Source organism: Dryobates pubescens, chromosome Z, assembly GCF_014839835.1.
Source record: "Dryobates pubescens isolate bDryPub1 chromosome Z, bDryPub1.pri, whole genome shotgun sequence".
In the NCBI taxonomy this organism is placed as follows: domain Eukaryota; kingdom Metazoa; phylum Chordata; class Aves; order Piciformes; family Picidae; genus Dryobates; species Dryobates pubescens.
In genome coordinates, this window is record NC_071657.1 from 35,908,560 (window position 1) to 35,926,789 (window position 18,230).

General features: G+C 42.1%; 1 protein-coding gene across 1 annotated transcript in view; it reads right to left on the reverse strand.

The window, feature by feature from the left end:
- SLC12A2 (solute carrier family 12 member 2) overlaps positions 1-11,620 on the reverse strand; it is a 58,347-nt gene extending 46,727 nt beyond the window's left edge. Inside the window, exon 1 of the mRNA XM_054178025.1 lies at positions 10,939-11,620. Coding sequence (XP_054034000.1) covers positions 10,939-11,508 — 570 coding nt within the window. The 5' untranslated portion in view covers positions 11,509-11,620. The remainder of the gene's footprint in view (positions 1-10,938) is intronic.
- Positions 11,621-18,230: the final 6,610 nt, after the last annotated feature.

Here is an 18,230-nt window from a genome sequence, read left to right on the forward strand (position 1 = left end):
TAGTAACCCTATCTATATTGTTGAGAGACAGAAATTTTCTCCTTTACTCAGATGTTTCAAAAGTACTAACCCTAAAGCTCTGTTAAATATCCTGATTAATTTATGCCACAATGAATTTGCCTAAACTTCTCTCCCATTAAAACCCCAGAATTGTCACTAAATATGAATATTCAAACCTGACTGAAACAGTTACTTAAGAAAGGCAACTTGCTATTTAGACCTATCAAACAATGCAGAAGAATCTTATTAGATACTGGAAATTAATGTATCTGAAAATAAATGCGTATGGAAGGAAAATAAAGAGAAAAAAAACCCAAACAACATCAACAAAAGACAAAAACCCCAACATCTGCTGTCTACATCTCTTATTACCCTTGGAAGAATTCTTCCTGATCTACTTTAAACACTTTCGAAAAGTATTGCCTTGTTACAGAATAACAGAAAAGACTGCAAAAAACAACAACAAAGCAGCCTGGTTTGGGTTAACCAAGAAAAAAATGGAAGGCTTTAGTGTACCTGATCTTTACATGTTGCATGCAGTTCTAGTTCTTCCTCATCTGTCCTCTATTGCAATAAAGATGGTGATGAGGTTATTATGAGTTAGTACAGAAAATAAGAAATAATGCACCTAGTTCTCAACCAATGCTTTGAAATAGCCCTCATTCTGTTGAGGAAGGAATCGAAGTACAAACTCAAAGTTACAAGTCAGTTATTACTTTCTACCTCTTAATGACACCATTAATTTACATTTTACCAACAGATGTAATAGTATGATTCTTTTGTACTTCAAAGATAGTGATCGTCAAGTGAACACAGTGACATTCCACTTAAAAGGTTGCTACTCAAAGACAGTAGCTTCCACAGGCACCTTGAAGAGTTTACATGTTTCTGGTGATTTCCTAATCAAAAGTAAAAGATGTCATGTTAGCAGAACAGATTCAGATGTTCACATTTTTCAGGAGTTAAATGGGAAGCTTGAGGGCTTAGTATTGCTTAGTATTATAGAAAAGAAAACACAGCAGAAGGCACGTTCAAGACATCTTAGTCTGCCAAAACACCTCCTTAGCATTTTCTTATGAAAACAAACTCAAAATTCACATGCTTACAGGGAACGCTGCTAGTCACTGTACAGTAACTACCTGTTGATGGCAGTTCAGAAAATTCAGCAGTCACATTGAATGCTTTACTGCTTTGGTTTAAATTAGGATTACATTATAGAAATTCTATTCTTAAATTTGCTAATTCCCACTTCCTGTTTGAAGCACATACAAAATGCTGCTACTATACTGTGGTTCCAGCATCTTTGCAGTCATAATCTAAAAATGCCTACTAATCCATTAAATGGCATATAGCAGTCACCTACAGCAATATAAGATAAATAACCCAGATAAAACGTTTTGTTTTCTTAAAACCAAGGAGTCCCTGGAATAAAACATGAAAAGCTTTAACTGCTGGTTACTCAACTCAAACAAAGGAAACCCTTTTCAGGTACCCTGCCGAGAGACCAAAACTGAAGCACTTTGCCTATATTACCTTCTCTACAACTGCAAAGTCACAATACAGCAGGAAATGCTTTTGGCATCCACTTCCAGAGATTTTTAAGAAATTGTATCAAAGAATGTTAATGGCATCTTAAGCAGGAATTAAAGCCTGGTGTACTTTCATTATAGTGTTAGACTTTTAACTAGAATAAATTTATAGTTACAATTAACATGTCAACTGAAGAATTAGCCAGCTACATGTCTGTGCCATCAGCTTGTATTTCAGTGTCTTGCAGCTCAAAAATGGTTTTAATAGAGAAGCATTAAGCAGCATTTTGTGTGCATTTTTGTGTGCACATATACATATTCTGATTGTAAAAGCCATTTTCACTTCAATTCTTTTAAAGGGACAGAGTATCATTCTTTCTTCCAACACTTACAAGTACTACAATGTATTGATCAGACTAAGATGATTGTTGATTAAGAAATTCAGGCATTCGACTCCAGCTTAGGAGTAAATCGCTGTTCTTGCCAGGCAGTATACATAAAATGATATGCAGGAGCCTTGTTTATGAAGCTCACCATCACTTAACACCTGAAATACATACAACCTTTTTGACTTACCTGCCAGCTTACCAACTACACAAAGGCTACAGACATTTTTATTTAAAGAAAGTGATGAGAATCGTTCCCTCCTAATACAGAATGGATATAAATTGCAATCTGGTAGACTTCTGCTTGAATGAAAAGGACTTAAATGAATTCTAAAATGCAGCAACAGCAGAATTATCCATGCTGAAGAGTACTTTAATCAGTGAAAACAGCCAAAATCTTATCCTTGACTGATCTTGATGAACTGGATTGTCATAGCAGTATTCCATAACCACTAAACTTGTCACATCACTTAAGTCATTCAGACATTAGAGTTCTGCATAATATTCAAAGATAATGTGACTCCTTCTTCTACTGCAAGACCAGGAATTTTGAGTTTAAAGCCCTTTATAAACACAAAAGTTTCAATGCTTTCTTAAATATCATCTCAAAATGAAGTCTCTCTCAAGGCAGGTTATTAAACAGTGCCTCTGGAAACAGTGACAGTGAAAACACCACTTGATCTAGGTGTCACATCAGGATAGAAGTTTAGCTTCTAATCTTTGCATTCTTAATAAAGACCAGCCATACTTACAGAAGAAAAGTTCCAGAGGGAAGCACTTAAGTCTATAGACAGTCATGCAAAGGCTGAGATTTGAAAGCCTGCAACCAATGTGGTATGGCCAGATAGAATTCTTTCAAGTTGCTTTTGCATGTGACACAGCAGCAGTTTAGTTGACATCGGTGGGTATGCAAGGGTGTTGTCTTATCTGAGGTATAAATAGTTGTGGGGTTTTTCCTCCACAGCAAAAACATTATTTAAATAACAAGAACATATTTGCAAAAAAAAATTTAAGAGTATCTTCACATTATGATTCATACATAAATCTGTAAGCACAGGATGATACAAATAACCTGGGCAAACTGATAGTGAGAATTAGACAAATGAGGAAGTATCTTTTTTGAACAGCTACACAGTGTGGCTACCCCACAAGAGACACAAAGTTTATGCTTTGCATTGCCAGAACTACTGTGGGCAAAATCAGGTCTGTCTATCAAGGAATGATCAACATGGTATGCCACCATTGGGGAAAAAACACACAAACAAAATAAACAAAACCAAACCCCACAAACTTCCTTTACCAGTCTGTCCAGCTTAGTTGACACAATTAACTTCTTGAACAAGTTTAGAGGCAACCAATCCATGCAGCTTAAAAGGAAAAAATACATATAGAATACTTCACAGCTCAAGAAAACAATTCAATTCTGTTTCTGATGGGCCATTCCTTTCCTGTCATCTCCAGAATCAAACTACTCATTTCCCAATGCATCAGTGTATTTAATCCCTTCCAGAAGAACCATCATACTGTGAATGATTAAAGTAATTATTCATCATTGTGCACTGACCATCATATTCCTTTTGATATCCACTGTCATGATATGAGAAATCACACTTCTCAGAGAAACAGATCCAGGGTCTCAACAGATACTTTTTGCTTGATTATCTGAAAAAGGTAACCTTGATACATCTGTAATGGTGAGAGACCTTTTAAATGTTTTGTATCATTTTCTTGTTCTCCGCAACAATGTGGGTGCATCATTTAATTGCTTAAGAGCTGAATTAAATCCCATTAGTAAGCCTCTTACATAGCAATTCTGCATGTTCTGAAAATAAGTGCAAAATAGAATCCCTTTCAGTCTCTCAAGACCTTATTTTCAACAGAGCAAATTCCTAAGTCTTCTATACACCACCTCAAAAAGAGGTTAATTTGAGCACTCTTGATACCTTCCAGTTTTCAACTACTTCTGCAAGATGTGTTTTCCATACAAGAGGTAAAGTTTAATAAAACTTCCCATTTCAATTAGAAGTCTAGTTCCAAGTGCAATAAGTTCATTTAAAATTACACCTGAACTATAGTCTTAAAATAGACTAAACACCACATTGAAATAATCTTAGAAATCAATTAAGTACTGCCGTATATTTTAGCATCACACCATGAAGTTGTGGATACAACTACAGGCACAGCCCTTGAGCCAGCACTGAGCAGGCCTAGTGTATTCATTCTGCACAGCACTTACTTGTACTGGCACAGCACTACATTCAAGCCAAAGCTGCTAAACTGCTTACAGCTTCAAGATCAGTTATTAATCAGAAGAGTCTCTCTATCATGTAAGCCCTCAGAGTAAGTTAAAAAATTAACCCAGCATCACATTTTCTTTACAGCTGAAACAGAAGTTGCTATTGTTTATATAATTGAAAAAAATACATATATAAAGCAGCACAAAACAATCTGAATAATCTCAAACAGAAAAACAAGTAATTTGGAGTTCTCTTGCATCTTCATTTTGCTAGTTAATTTCTAAAATGCCATTGTAACAAGAAAGCTTATCACCACATCCTTCAGTCAATTATCAAGCACAGATTAATGCTTCTTAGTGAGTTTCTACACATGAAAATAAATTTCATGTAACTTTATTGGCATGCTTAAGAGTAGAAGTAAACCAGAGACATTCCGTGCACTCAAGCTGCAAGAATTGGATAGCTTCCAAAATACCGAAAGGTAAACAATTCTAAGTCAACTATTTTTAGTGAACAAATGACCATATTATGACAGCTATTGCCTATAGCAAAAAGAAGGAAGAAAAATGTTTGTGGCTGCTCATATATGAATATTATCAAGAAAAATCTGCAGGATGAAACAGAAAACATAGTACACTGGTTAGAATACTCCAAGCTATTGATCTTGCCAACCTCCTTCTCTGCAGGAACGCTCTTCAAGAAAAAGTCATCCGAGGTCTACTCAAAATGCAGTACCAAAAGGGAAGTTAATCCAAATCTTTAAATTCTGCAGCACCTTCCTCTTTAGCCAGTTCTGAAATAGCTTATGCTGAAAGAAAAGCTGTGCAGTTAGAAGTTACTGCCAGTCTTTCAGGTTCTGGCCTTTAGCAACTGATACTGACAGTATGTCAGCTGCAAGTAGTTTACCAGAAAAAAAATGAAAGAGGGAAAAAAGTGCTCTTCCAAAAACAGGCATTCCCTCCTTCCTTCACTCCCTAGCTGTACTCTTCTGGGGAATTACAATGCCTCATCTTCTGACACAAGCACTCAAGGGGTTCACAGTGCACTGCAGCAGTCTCCAGCAGTACACAAGGCAGTCTGCTGGGCACATGGGTAGAAAAAACCTTCTGTAGCATTAAAACAAAAAAAAGGCTAAGTGTTCATTTCATCTTTATCTCATGCCTTAATTTTTATTTTGTACCATACACCACATCAGTACAGTTGTACATGTGCATCATTTAAAGTAATTAAATATATGGAGATACATATTAAGGGTGCACACACAAAAGTATCTTTATTGACACAAGTGTGTAGTCAAAAACTTGTGGAGACCATTAGTGTATTAGATTAATGAATAGACTCGCCACATTCAGTGCAAGATTTTGCACTATGGGGGTGTTTGCTTTCTGCAAACCACATCAGTTCCCACACCTAAGTCCAAAGTAAGCCACCACAGGTTTATCCCTTTCAAGCAGCAGCTCATACTTGTGCTGTCAAACAGTAGTGTGATGCTCAGTTATTTTGAGCTTCTCTGGAATAAAGCAAAAATAAAGCAGCAATAACAATATCAGCAGTTTTCTGAAGACAGTTCAAGGATTCCAGGATTCACAGCTTCTCACAAAGAGAGACTTAAGCATTAAGCAATGTAAGATTTAAAAATGCACGAGTCTTTATAAAATACAAACCCTGTGGGACTAGGAGGATTTCCTGGTGCAAACTAAGTTGTACATTCATTTTTTTCCTTTGATAAAGGTAGTGTTAATTAAGCAGAGTATCAAGGCATTCAAAGTGAGGATTCTCCACACAGACTGAAAGTGTAAAAACATCACTTTGCATAATGCAAGTATACCATCATGGGTAGATGTGCACTGAGCTCACCATTTTTTCTAAATTGATGAATGAGTACAGCTCCAAATTAAAGGTTTCTAAGATGGCCAAGACCATGGAGACTGTGCCCTTTTTAGTACAATAAACTTAATCAAAACAAAAATCAAAATTCAAGTTCTACTTAACGTAAAAGGAAAGCAAATGGGAAAAGAAGATACTTGAATTGAATCACACTGACAAGAATTAAGAGACATACTGATTATAAGCAAGATTCAGCAAGGTAGTACAATAAAACCTATCTGCAAGAGGATCTCAGTTCTCTGCCAGAGGGAAGGAGGAGTTTCTCAAGACAAACCTTACATAACAGAATCAGATAAATTGATAGCTTAGACTCATCTTTTCATTTTTTATGCATCTTTAGCTGAGCTCTGTTTTCTTTACAGGCTAAGCAGACACAAACCAAGAATTCAAAAAACCCCAAAACAAAACAGCCACACAAATGTTAGAGATGCAGCAGTCATTTAGCATTCCTGCTGCAAAGCAGTGCCACACACAGCCTGTGCTTGTTAAACATCTGAAGTTATCAAGAGGAAAAACTGTAACCCTCAAGAAAATAAAAGACAAAGTGAGAAAGATAGTTAAAAACCCCCAAAACTACAGCCATCCAATTCTGCATCAAGGCTATCAGTAACATCTTTCTGTCTCCAAATTCAGTGGAAAAGTGTGTTTCTGCGTGAAAGGAAGCAAAGTCAGACTTGTGTTTTAAAATGCCTCTAGGTTTTGGTGGAGGGGTTTTGTTGTATTTTTTAATTCAGGATGGGGGAGGTGGAAAGATATTCCTCTGAGATCACTACCTTCTAGCCTGTCAAGGGAACTACTACTCGCAGCGGGCATTTAACACACAGAACAATGCCACCAGTAGAGGGCGTAGTTCACATAACATCTTACCACAGCTGTTAACTACGCACAAAAAACCTATCAAATCAGAATCACTCACATACCGTGAAGTTTATTCACACAAAAAAAGTCATTGAGGAAGACAACGGCAGATGGAATGCCTTCTATAGGCTAAAGCTTTACTTACTAGTAGTAAATAGAGGAAGCTATAGCTTTACTCACTCGCAGCTGACTTAGACTACCAGTATGAAAGTTGTCTCCATCCAGCTTTGTTAATTACCACTCTCTCACCTCTACAGAGATCTCTGGAAACCAACACTCCTGCAAAGCATCACTTCACCTATGAAATTAGCAACTGTATTAGAAGGTAAGATTAATGCACATCAAACTGGGTAAGTAACAGATGGATGACCTTGGCTGTCTGCAGCCAATGATACATGAAAATAGGACTTTTCACTTGACATTTAACATGACAGACCAAGATCCGCAGCATGTAATTAATCCATTTCAGAATACTGCATCATCGTTCAGCTCTGTTTCCACAATTTCCTTCAGAAACAAACCCTTTCTTTTCTGCTAGGTAAGCCACTGCTGGAACAACTACATGAAACTTGAGGTATAGACACCTATCCTATCAGGACAGCCAAACAAACACTTGTCAAATAGTACCCGTTTCTGTACGCATATGGGCATCTTCCTCAGATTGCATCTTCCTCCAACAGAGCTTTTCTGTGAGAACAGAATCAGCAGAAGAGTTAGACATACTAAACTTGTGAAGAAAAACTAAGGAGGAAAAAAAAATCTCCTGTAATTGTCACTAGCATCGTATTACATCACCAACTCACACCATTTATTTACTTTTTTAAAAGGTGAATAAACTTTTAACTGCAAAATGATACTGGTACATTCAAAGCAGTGAACTACACTGCTAGTGAACACATTTTTGGCTCCATCTTAACACTAACTGCCAACCTTGATGCACTGAGTCAAAAAGTAGGAGCATAACAATAGGTTTCCAAGTAGCACTTATTTTGTGTAATGGTACTAGGATGTTTATACCAGCTGCCCTAAGCCTTTGACATGCAGGCTGCACAAGTTAGTACGTAAACCACAGCTAAAGAGGGAGCTTATTTTTCCAAGTTCTTAAAAGTCAGTGAACTATAGTCCTTAATGTATTATTCAGCACTCGTGACCATTACTGTCAGACAGCAGGAACTGAAGTCCTTGGGACAATAAGCCTTGCAAAACACAGAGATAAAAACACTCAACAGCTTTCTTAAGTTCTTTTGTTTTGATGGTCCAACCTGGTGCCACAAGCACCAGGTTGGACCATTGTCACCTGCAGCTGTGTACAAAATATTCTTAATGTCTGGACCATCTCGGACAGGTCCCAGACCCACTGCTTGTACCACTTCTTGCTTTATCTGGTCAAAGGCTGCTTGTTGTTCAGGTCCCCAGTGGAAACTGTTCCTCTTTCGAGTCACATCATACGGAGGTTTCACAATCTGACTGTATCCAGGAATGTGTAGTCTCCAAAATCCCACTATCCCCAAGAAACGTAGAGTTTCTTGCTTGTTCATGGGATTTGCCATGGTAGAGACTCTATTTACCACATCCACTGGAATGTGTCAGCGTCCATCCTGCCACTGCACTCCCAGAAACTGGATCTCTGTGGTAGGACCTTTCACTTTGTCTCTTTTGATGGCAAAACCAGCATTCAGAAGAATGTCCATGATTTTGTTGCCTTTACTCTCATATTCAGCGGCAAATTCTCCACCCCTGGGGCAGGCCAGTCGGAACAATCTAGCACCACGACTGCCTTTTTCAATCCATCCAGGGTGCCGCAGCCAACCGCTTTCACGCAGACCAAAGCTACACGGATGCAATGATGTGCCATCATTGAAAGCTTATCAGCACTCTGTGACCAGAAACCAAGTACATAAACACAGACTGTTGTATTTTTGTATTCCAGAGAACAGGAAAAAATATAAACATCCAATACTATTAGTATGCACAACACCCTTATTAAAAGCTTTTGTGTTCTCAACTTTATCTTCCAAACTGTTCTGCTGAGTCTGAAGCAGAAATAATTGCTTCCCTTCTCCATATAAGCCTAAATGCTTGCTAACACATTAATGGCTTTGAAAATGCAGCATTCAGCAACAAACCAACTAAGTTATTACATGGAATCCAACTTTATTTATAACGTTTATACTGCAACAGTTTTTAAAATTAATACTTCAGTATGAAATGTAACTGAAACTGCAAATTCCATTCCCCTCCCCCTTTTTTGAAGGGAGGAGGGTAGGGAAGAGGGAGTGTTGAGAGTGGGAGGAGACAACACTGCAGAAAAGACATAACTTTGGGGGGAAAAAAATTCATCTAGACACCTATCTGCAGTGCAGAACAAATTCATGACATTCGAGAAATTAGTAATTTTAATTAATGTTTACAACAAAACTGTTCTGATAATGACACTGTAATTAGGATGTCTACATCTCCACCATGCCACAACACACCAAGAAGATTGCTTGCCATGCACCACTTCTTTATGAGGATATTAGTTTCACGCTAAGTTAGATTCCACACTGAAATGTCTTAATAATGTCAAAAAGCTTTCTTGATTGCTGCTGTATAAACACACCAAAAATCTGCCCAACTTAGAAATTTAAGTAATGCTCTGCCTACAGAACAGACTTATCTAACAACCTGGTGATCCCATCCTGGACCAGCACTCAAAAACTGATGCAGGATGCTGCTGAAATAATTTTTTTTTTAAGTGTTTTTTTCACATATACTACACATGGTTTATTTATAGCATATCTAACTCTACGTGCAAGACAGTAATTGCCAAATTCCATTCCATACTAACTAAGAATCAGACTACAGAACAACATTTAACTCCATCAGGAGGGGAGGACCTGAAAGGCAAGAGAAATTTGCCGTTATGGTTAGGAATTATTTTGATCTCTGACATATTGCAAGGAAGCATGCATTTTGACATGAAACCCCACCTATCAAGGAGTAAAAAGCTGGATGGAAAAAGTTCTGGCGACAAAATATTCTTCAGTAGGATATGGCCCACACTGTTTCCCTAAACCCAGCAGAAAAACTCTCTAGAATATGGACTTCAAAGAGCACACCCAAATACCAAAAGGTGCTTTTCAGACTTCAGGAAAACAGTATTACAGTAGTTTGATCTGGCCTTAGTTTAGTCCCGATCATTTAATAATCATCTAAAAACCACATCAAATTAACTTCAGGCTCCGCTAAAGCTTGCCTTTTCATAATCAGCCTACAATGCAAAAAAGCTTTCACTATAACTCGTCTCCAACAACGTACTGACAAGTCCAAAATAGAAAAAAGCAGCTTGACACGCACAGCTTCAGAAATTCTGAAGCCTTCATCATGACGCCCTCACGCGTGGGGCTACTCAGCACTACTGAAAAAGGCTCCTTGAAGAGCCTCGGCTCTATCCATGCAGGCTTCAGCATCACGCCAGAAGGCGGTTTTGTTCGGCAATGCAGGCGCAGAGAGGGGCATGCGTTTTCAATGGGTTTGCACACAAACCTCCTTTCGGTCGTTTTGGGATTTGTTTTGGTTTGGTTTTTTTTAGCTTATCTTTCTAACGCGATCATTCCTCTTCACAGACCAATACCTCTCGCAGACCCCCCAATTTCCCGTTGAAGGTGGTACGAACCACAAAAGGAAAACTGCTGCGTCTACAGCAGATACTCAGTTATGGAGGAAACACTCGCAACACTTAACCCGCAGACCTACAGCTACCTACCTCCCACTATGGGGACCATCTCCCAAAAATACAGAAGAGGGATAACCCCATAGCGTCATAAGTAAAAAAAGCAGAAAGACGCGAAACACCCGGCAGACCCGGCGCTTTCACACTCAGTACTCGCCCGAGACTAAGCGAGCCGTTTGTTAGCTTCTTCCTCCCACCGCCGCCGACGCGCAAAGCGTCCGCTGCGCGCCCCGCGCCGTGCTGGGCCGAGTGGCGACCGGGGCCACTCGGCAAGGATGCGGCTTCGGCGACAGCCAGGGAGTCAAGAGTAAACGACTGCCGCTCACCTTGTCCAGCTCATCATGCAGCTCAGCCAGGCTGGGCCGGAGAAGCTTCTCGCCCAGGTCTGCAGCCGTGTGGCGGTAGTGGTCGATGCGGGGAACGGCGTCCATGGTGTTGTGGCCGAAGGTACGCAGGTAGTAGGTGTTGGTGTGGGTGTCATAGTAATAGTGGTGGTGGCCGCCGGAGTGGAGGCTGCCCTCGCTCAGCACCGTGTCGCCGCCGTTCTGGAAGCTGACATTACCGCCCTCCGAGCTGCCACCCCCCGGCTCCCCAGGACTCTCGTCACCCGCCGATGGGTCCACGAAGTTCACCCGGAATCTGCCCTTGGCTTCCTCAGTGCCCTTCCCTGCCGTCCCACCATCCCCGCTCTCCTTACGGAGCTCCTCGGCTGGGCGGCCGGCTCCCTCGGCCACCAAGTCCACCTGGAAGCGGCTCTGGCTTGGCGTAGGACCCAGCGGTCTGCCTAACGTATCGCCACCCGCCCCATCTCTGCTCTCATCCGAACGCCGCTCCTCGCCCGCGGCCCTCGGCGTGGTGGGGCCAGGAGCCAACAGCTGCTGCTCCTTGCCCTCCATGCTCGCCACTCTGACTGAGCACTGCGTGCCGCGGCGGCCCCAGCTGCTCTAAACGCCCCTCGCGGCGGCGGCCCCGATGCTTTAAGCCGCCAACCAGCGCCCGCGGCAGTGGCGCTCAACAGACAACACCAGGCGCCGCGCGCCCCGCCCCGTCCCCCGCCGGAACGCCAGGTGATGATGATGATGATGCCGCCGCCGCCGCCGCCCACCCCTCAGCAGACCCGCTCCTGCTGCCGCCCTCTTGCCCCGCACCGGCTTTCCCCCACTACCCGTGCCGCCTTCCCTCCCCTGTTCGCCTTCCTCTGAGAGCGCCCGCTACGCGAAGGCACCGCCCGCCGCTCTGACAGCAGCACGCGGGGAGGAGCGGCCACGCCGGGCGAGCCCACCGGGGATCCAACAAGGGAGTAGTGTGAGGCCCAGGGCTGGTTTGGGGCGGTGAAGACGGGAAGGAAGCGGCTCCCGGTGCCCTCCACCTCTCGCTCTTCAGCCGGTCCACCTGATCCCTACTTAGCGAAGACAAGAACTTGGACAAGAACCGGCCAGCGCCGCCTCCCCGCGCCTGCAACCTCGCTTCCCCGCTAGGGTGGAGGCGAGATGCAGGGGGCCGCCGGCGCCGTCTTACTCTCCAGGCTCCGCCCGCTCCCGGCTGCAGCGGCGGGAGCGGCTCCCCGGCCTGGCAGCGGCGCTCGCGGGGAGGGCGGCGGCGGCGGTTCCTCCCGGCCCAAAATATGGCGGCTGCCGCATCCGCCCTGGGGCGGCCCAGGGTAGCGCGGGAGGGAGCAGCTCCTGGCCGCGGGCGGGGGGCCGCGGCGCCCCGGCTCTCGCCTGCCAGTTACAGCGGGTTAGGTCGCACATCTCGCGATAGCGCCGGCCGCAAGGGATGCGAATGTCGCGCTTAGGAGAACGTTGGCGACCACTCTCTAGCCCCTCCCCCACAGGGAGCTGATCCCCCACACGCCGGCCGGCGGGAGTCGAGCGGCGCCGGACAGAGAGGCCGGTGGTAGCCGCGTGTTGCACGTGGCGAGCGAGGCTGTTGCCCGCTGTTTTCCTCGCCTTCCTAGTTGATGTCTGAAGCACTTAGGTGGGCCGGGGGATAGAGGCTAGGAGGCCGCGAGCCTCTGAGGCATGGGCAGGCTTGAAGCCGTCCGGGGAATTGTCTCCGTGGGTGCTGGCTCTGTCCAGCCCGCCGGCCCTGGCGTGCTCGCAGCATTGCAAGACCCGCTTTGACCCGCCTCATCTTGCTCTTTGCCGTACGCCACCTAGCTGCTCCTTAAAGCCGCCCGGATGTAAGGAGCCGGTGATACCGCTAGTGTGAGTAGGTGCAGAGACGAGATGTGTGCGTGCGGGTAAGCCGGGAGCAGTAAATGAAGGGGATGCCCAAAAACGTTCATCCATGGGTACCATGAAGGAAGAATAAATGAAGAGAGCAAAAGTGGATGGTCGTTCGAGCACTGTTTTTACCGTTTAGCCTCCAGATTGCTTCCAAGTGTACTGTGGAGATAGTTTTCTTCTTGCATAATAAATACACTGTCAGTATTGGGGCTTTTTACGGCATCCTGTATTGCAGTTCTTTGCCCCTATTAAATTGTTGTGGTGTGTTTTGTGTTGGTTTTGTTTGTTCTTGTGTTTGTGGGAGCTTTTGCGGGGGAGGTTGGAGTTTCTGGTTGTGGTGGTTTTGGGGGTTGTGTATGTGTTTGGGTTTTGGTTGGTTCGTTTGGTTTTTCTTTTTCCTTTCTTCCTCTCTCCGCCCCCCTCCCCCGCTCCCCTGAATTGTACTTGGTTGGTCCTTTAATTTAAAACCTGTAACAGTTCTGTCTCCCCTTCCTTGGTGGAGCATATGCCTGGATAATCCATTAAAACATGGGAGGCTAGCTGAGGCCATGAAAAAAATCCTTGAAAGAAAAGATAAAGAAACCTTTAAATAATAAGAGGTGAGAAGGTGATCTGGTCCACCAACAATTTTTCATGATGCATTTTTATTTATACTTGAGGGTCACAGAATAGCAGGAAAGCTGGAGGGTGAGCAGGAAAGGAATTGTATTATTGTCCCCCAAGGTGCTTTTCTGTCCCAGAGTTCATGTTTCCTTGTCATTGTCAGCTTGTGCTGTCCTCAGCCGGAGGAGGGGAGGGAGTGAGAGAGAAGTCCCGAAGTCCAAGTCCTTTTTGGTTCGTGTTGTCCAAGGGTGCTGCTGAGTCCTATGATGTTTCCAGCATGTGTTCTCTTCAGTGGACTGCTCTTTTACAAAAGGCACAGCATTGTCCTGTGGTGGTGAGATGTCCTGGACTGCTGCTTCCAGGCTGAGCCATGGTGATGTTTCCACCCACATAAGATGGTATAGCTCAGTGTCTTTTATTCAGTTCTTTTCATCACAGCTTCCTCCTGGCCTACATCCTAACCACATTAATAGATATGTGACTGTTAGGTGCGCTATCAGGTGGGCAGAGCTGACACATTAGGTGCTTCCTTCGCAACAATCTTATCTTTGTTGCACCTTCCAGGGGGTTAGCATCAGAGTGGCCTCCACCACTCTTGGCCTTCTCACCTGTTTACACCCCAATACACATTTCTTAGGATGTGCTCTGTTGCATCTTTCTGCCATATCCCCCTTGGGGGCAGCTGCAGTCTTGATGGTTAGCGATGATCTTATCTTTTGTTCGACATTCCAGAGGGTCTTCCACCACACCCCTCCCCAGGCAGCTACTGTCTGGTGAGCAAAGATGATTTTATCTTTGTTAATTTACATGTACAAGAGAGAACTTGACTCTCTCACAGATAGAGCACTTGCACTTCAGGCTTCAGGAAGAGGTTCCTTCTTAGAAGAAGCAGGAAAAGGGTGGGAAGAGTATGCAAATGAGAAGGAAATGTGGCACAGGAAAAGCCTGAGAGAAGAGTACCTCATCCCAAGGGGAAAGACAAGGTGTAGCATTCATAGCAACTGTATTTTGTGATGCACATCCCTATAAATTGAGATAATGCAAAATGTGCATTTTGAAGAAAGCAAAGAACTGAAGATGCTACTACTGTCCCCATGAAAGACAAGGAAATGACCCAAGAAAAAGAAGATGGACAAGGAAGGTGCAGGTCTCATAACAAAAAGCATGAAGGAGACTAAGAAATACCACTATGTGGGAAACTGACTAAGGAAAATGGATCATGCCTTCAAGAATCTGTAACATTAAAAGAGTACACAAACTGCTGTTAACTGTCAAGTAAAATGCCACTGATACTAAAAAATACACACTGAATTAAAAAAAAATAATTTTCACTTTAAGCTCTTCATTAAATGGTCTCTGACATACAATTACTTAAAACATTAACACAGTAACCCAACCAAAAATATAGCACACTTAAGAAAAGTGAGCCATAAATTGCTCTAATTCTAGAGCTAAGATTAGTTACCATAGAACTGTAAGATTTTATATTTTTTACTATTTTTTTTCTTTTCTTTACAAAGTGTGGAGAGAGGAGCTCTGGAGGGTTTCAGTGTCCTGCCAAAGATGCAAAAGCACAACTGAAAATTCCAGATTTGGCTTCAGAAATTTAAAATCTTGGAAACACTGGGTTAATATTTTGTTATGCAAATATAATGCGTACACATGCTGGAGAAAACATCAGATATAGTTACCTCAATGACTTACTGTTATCTGAGGTACCGTTCTCCCTCAGACATATATACTCTATTGGCACTGGAAGGCTTCAGAAGTGTCTATGAGAATGGTTGTCATCACTGGTGAATGGAGTTCAGCGTCCATGTGAACCTCAACCTGAGAAAAGGAGAACAGAACAGCTGTTCTGGGTCAGACAAAGAGTTTGTTTTAGTCCAGTAACCAGCCTGCAGCAGTGGCCACCAAGGAAAGACTGCCTAAGAAAGGGGAGTCACAGGTAATTTCTCCATCTCCAACACTTTACAGCTTGGCCATGACTAAGCAAACCAGAGGGGCTTTCTCATAAGCTAGCCTGGTTTACCCTTGACGTTATGCAGCTTGCCCTGTGGCAGGGTTTTCATATGAAAGCATGGTGTAAGGAACTACCTTGCTTTCTGTTTTGAGCTTGTCATTTGCCAGCTTCATCCTGTGCTCCTTACTGCTCTTTTGCTACCCAGTATGAAATGCTGGAAGATGCAGCCTCTTGCACCATATTCATCTTATCACTGCACTGTGGACCTCCTTTTAGTGTGTGAACAGGCCACTTAGTCATATTCTCTTTCCAGCGTAGTCCAAAATGTTTCAGAAAAACGTGAATAATTTCAGCTAAATGTTACCTACTTGTGAACAGCACAGAAGACTCTGGTACACTCCCATTATGCAAGATCTGTGCTGACACTCTAAACATCGTCTCTCTCCTTGCTGCAAAGGGGGTTGGACTAGATGACCTTTAGAGGTCCTTTCCAACCTAAACGATTCTATGATTCTGTATTTGCATTCTACTACTGTTCTGTTTGTTATGTTCATTATCATTATTACAGGTGTTGATCCAAATAAGTGTTTAAGTAATACTCTTCACAGAAGTCAGTATGAACTCCTAGCATTGTCATACAACCCATCTGTAGATGTATTATTTTAGTCCTAGCTTACAAGAAAAAAGGGTAATTGCAGCACACTTCTGAAAGGCTGATAGGTAAATCCTATGATTAAGACACTCAGAAATGAAACCCATTCGCTGATGTGGTGGTAGAACAGTATGTTTAAGGGGCCTTTTTTCTTCCAGCTATGCTTTTGATATGTTTATGTGTGTCTTCAACATTTCACTGCCCTAAAACAACAATGCTTTGTTTTTATTGACCCAGTGGTCATGAGAGTACCTCTGTAATGACTCCAGTAGTTTCTAATATTTGAGTGTTTCCATCATTGTCAATTTTAAGACTGACTTGCAAGATGGGTTTTGGATAGTTTCTTCAAAAGATGACTATTTTTAATATATTTTCTTAGGAGTGAGGTGGAGGGTGTATCTCTCCAGAAATGGAAATTTTTGCAAGAGGCTGTGCTTTTTTGTTAGCTGAAGGAGGGATATTCAGGACGTGGTTACTGCCCTGAGTTTGTGAATTTCTGTATCTAGTTTTAGGGTGATGGATTATCTTTCAATTTCTGTTTGTCTTAGTATACAGGACACTGTCTTTTACCTGGTGCCTGTATCAGTCCAGTTGAGACCAGTGAAGCTCCAAAGGCTCTGGAAATCATTGCCAAGGTCTGTATGTGACAGAGTGAGATTAAGTGTGAAAACATTATAATTATGAACTTTAATTATCACATATCATCTAGACTACTTAATGTGTGACTCATTCTTGTTTTCCCCAGCATTTGTAGACTGCAGTGTATATGTATCTGCATTAGGAAGAAGAAATTATTCAAAGGGAAGGTGAATTTTGTTGTCTTAAGCTGCTATGGTTATAGACAGTTACATCAGAATAATTTGAGAACATAGATAAACATATTGCAGCAATTTTGGAAATGTAAATAAATAAACAGATTTTTTGTGCAAACCAATGTATCTTCAAAGCAAAACTGTACTCTTCATGGATTCATTTTGTTACATTTGTAGTTGCAGTCATTTATGTGTCTTGATGTCCAAGGAATTTTATAGTAGGCAAAACTGCAGGGAAGCACTGAGGTGCTGCTGAAATGTAACGGGGATATACTGAATGTTCAACAACTGTTCAGTCCAGACCACAGAATATTGATTTTAATTCCAAATTTTGCATGCAGATTGAGGCCAAGTAGCCCAGGAGAGGGCTCACACAATTTCTCACCAGAGATCCTCCTATTTAATTTCTCTGTGAGCTAGGAACCTATCCTGATATCTCCTTCCTTATACCTTTGCATGAACTACATCAATTTTAAATTATTCGGGTCCTTCTTCATCTGTTTGCTCTACAGAACTAAGTGCAAGAAGCCATCTCAAATGTTAAGTTTCTGGAGATCTTTCTGCATATAAAGGCCTGAGATAGCCAGAATACAGGGGTGAGGAACTGCTTTACCCTACAGTGGGTTAAGTATCATTTCCAAATACAGTCCTTCTAAGTGATTTTCTGTTTCTTAGTTTTCCTTTTCAAAGTGATAATTTTGTGTTTGATTGCTTAATCATGTTTCTTGAAAATAAAATAACTTTTGTATGCAATTAATTAGCTTCTGAAATGGATGTCCTTTGGAGTAGACATCCACTATATAAAGAAGCGTGTAGTAATGGGTTGGCCAGCAGCCTACTGGTGCCCACAGACAAGATGTCTATATTTCCAGAAACTCAAGTAAGCTCACTACATTGCAGTCATATAATTAATTTTCAGTCCTTGTCTTCTAATTGTTCTTGCATTATATCAGTGAGTCCATTAATTATGTTTTTCTTTCATGTTCTGTAAACCCTCATTATTCAAAATGAGCAGAAGTTGCCAATCATTTATGCTACAGTCATCCTTTTTTGTTTGTTTGTTTGTTTTTTGGTTTGATTTGGTTTGGGTTTGTGTGGTTTGGTTTGTGTTTTTTTGGTTGTGTTGTTTTGTTTGGGTTGGGTTTTTTTTGTTTTGTTTTCACCTTGCCTACTTCATTCAGTGTTTGGAAAACTCTTAGGTTTTGTTCTTGTTATAATAGTATAAAATTAGTCATTTTTTTCTGAGTTTTTCTTATGGGAAACCAACTAACATTTCCAAGAAATATTCTGGCACTGTTTGTACTTGCTGTTTAGCAACTGGTTGGTGAAGTGACAGAAGCTAAAAAAAAAGTAGGAAACA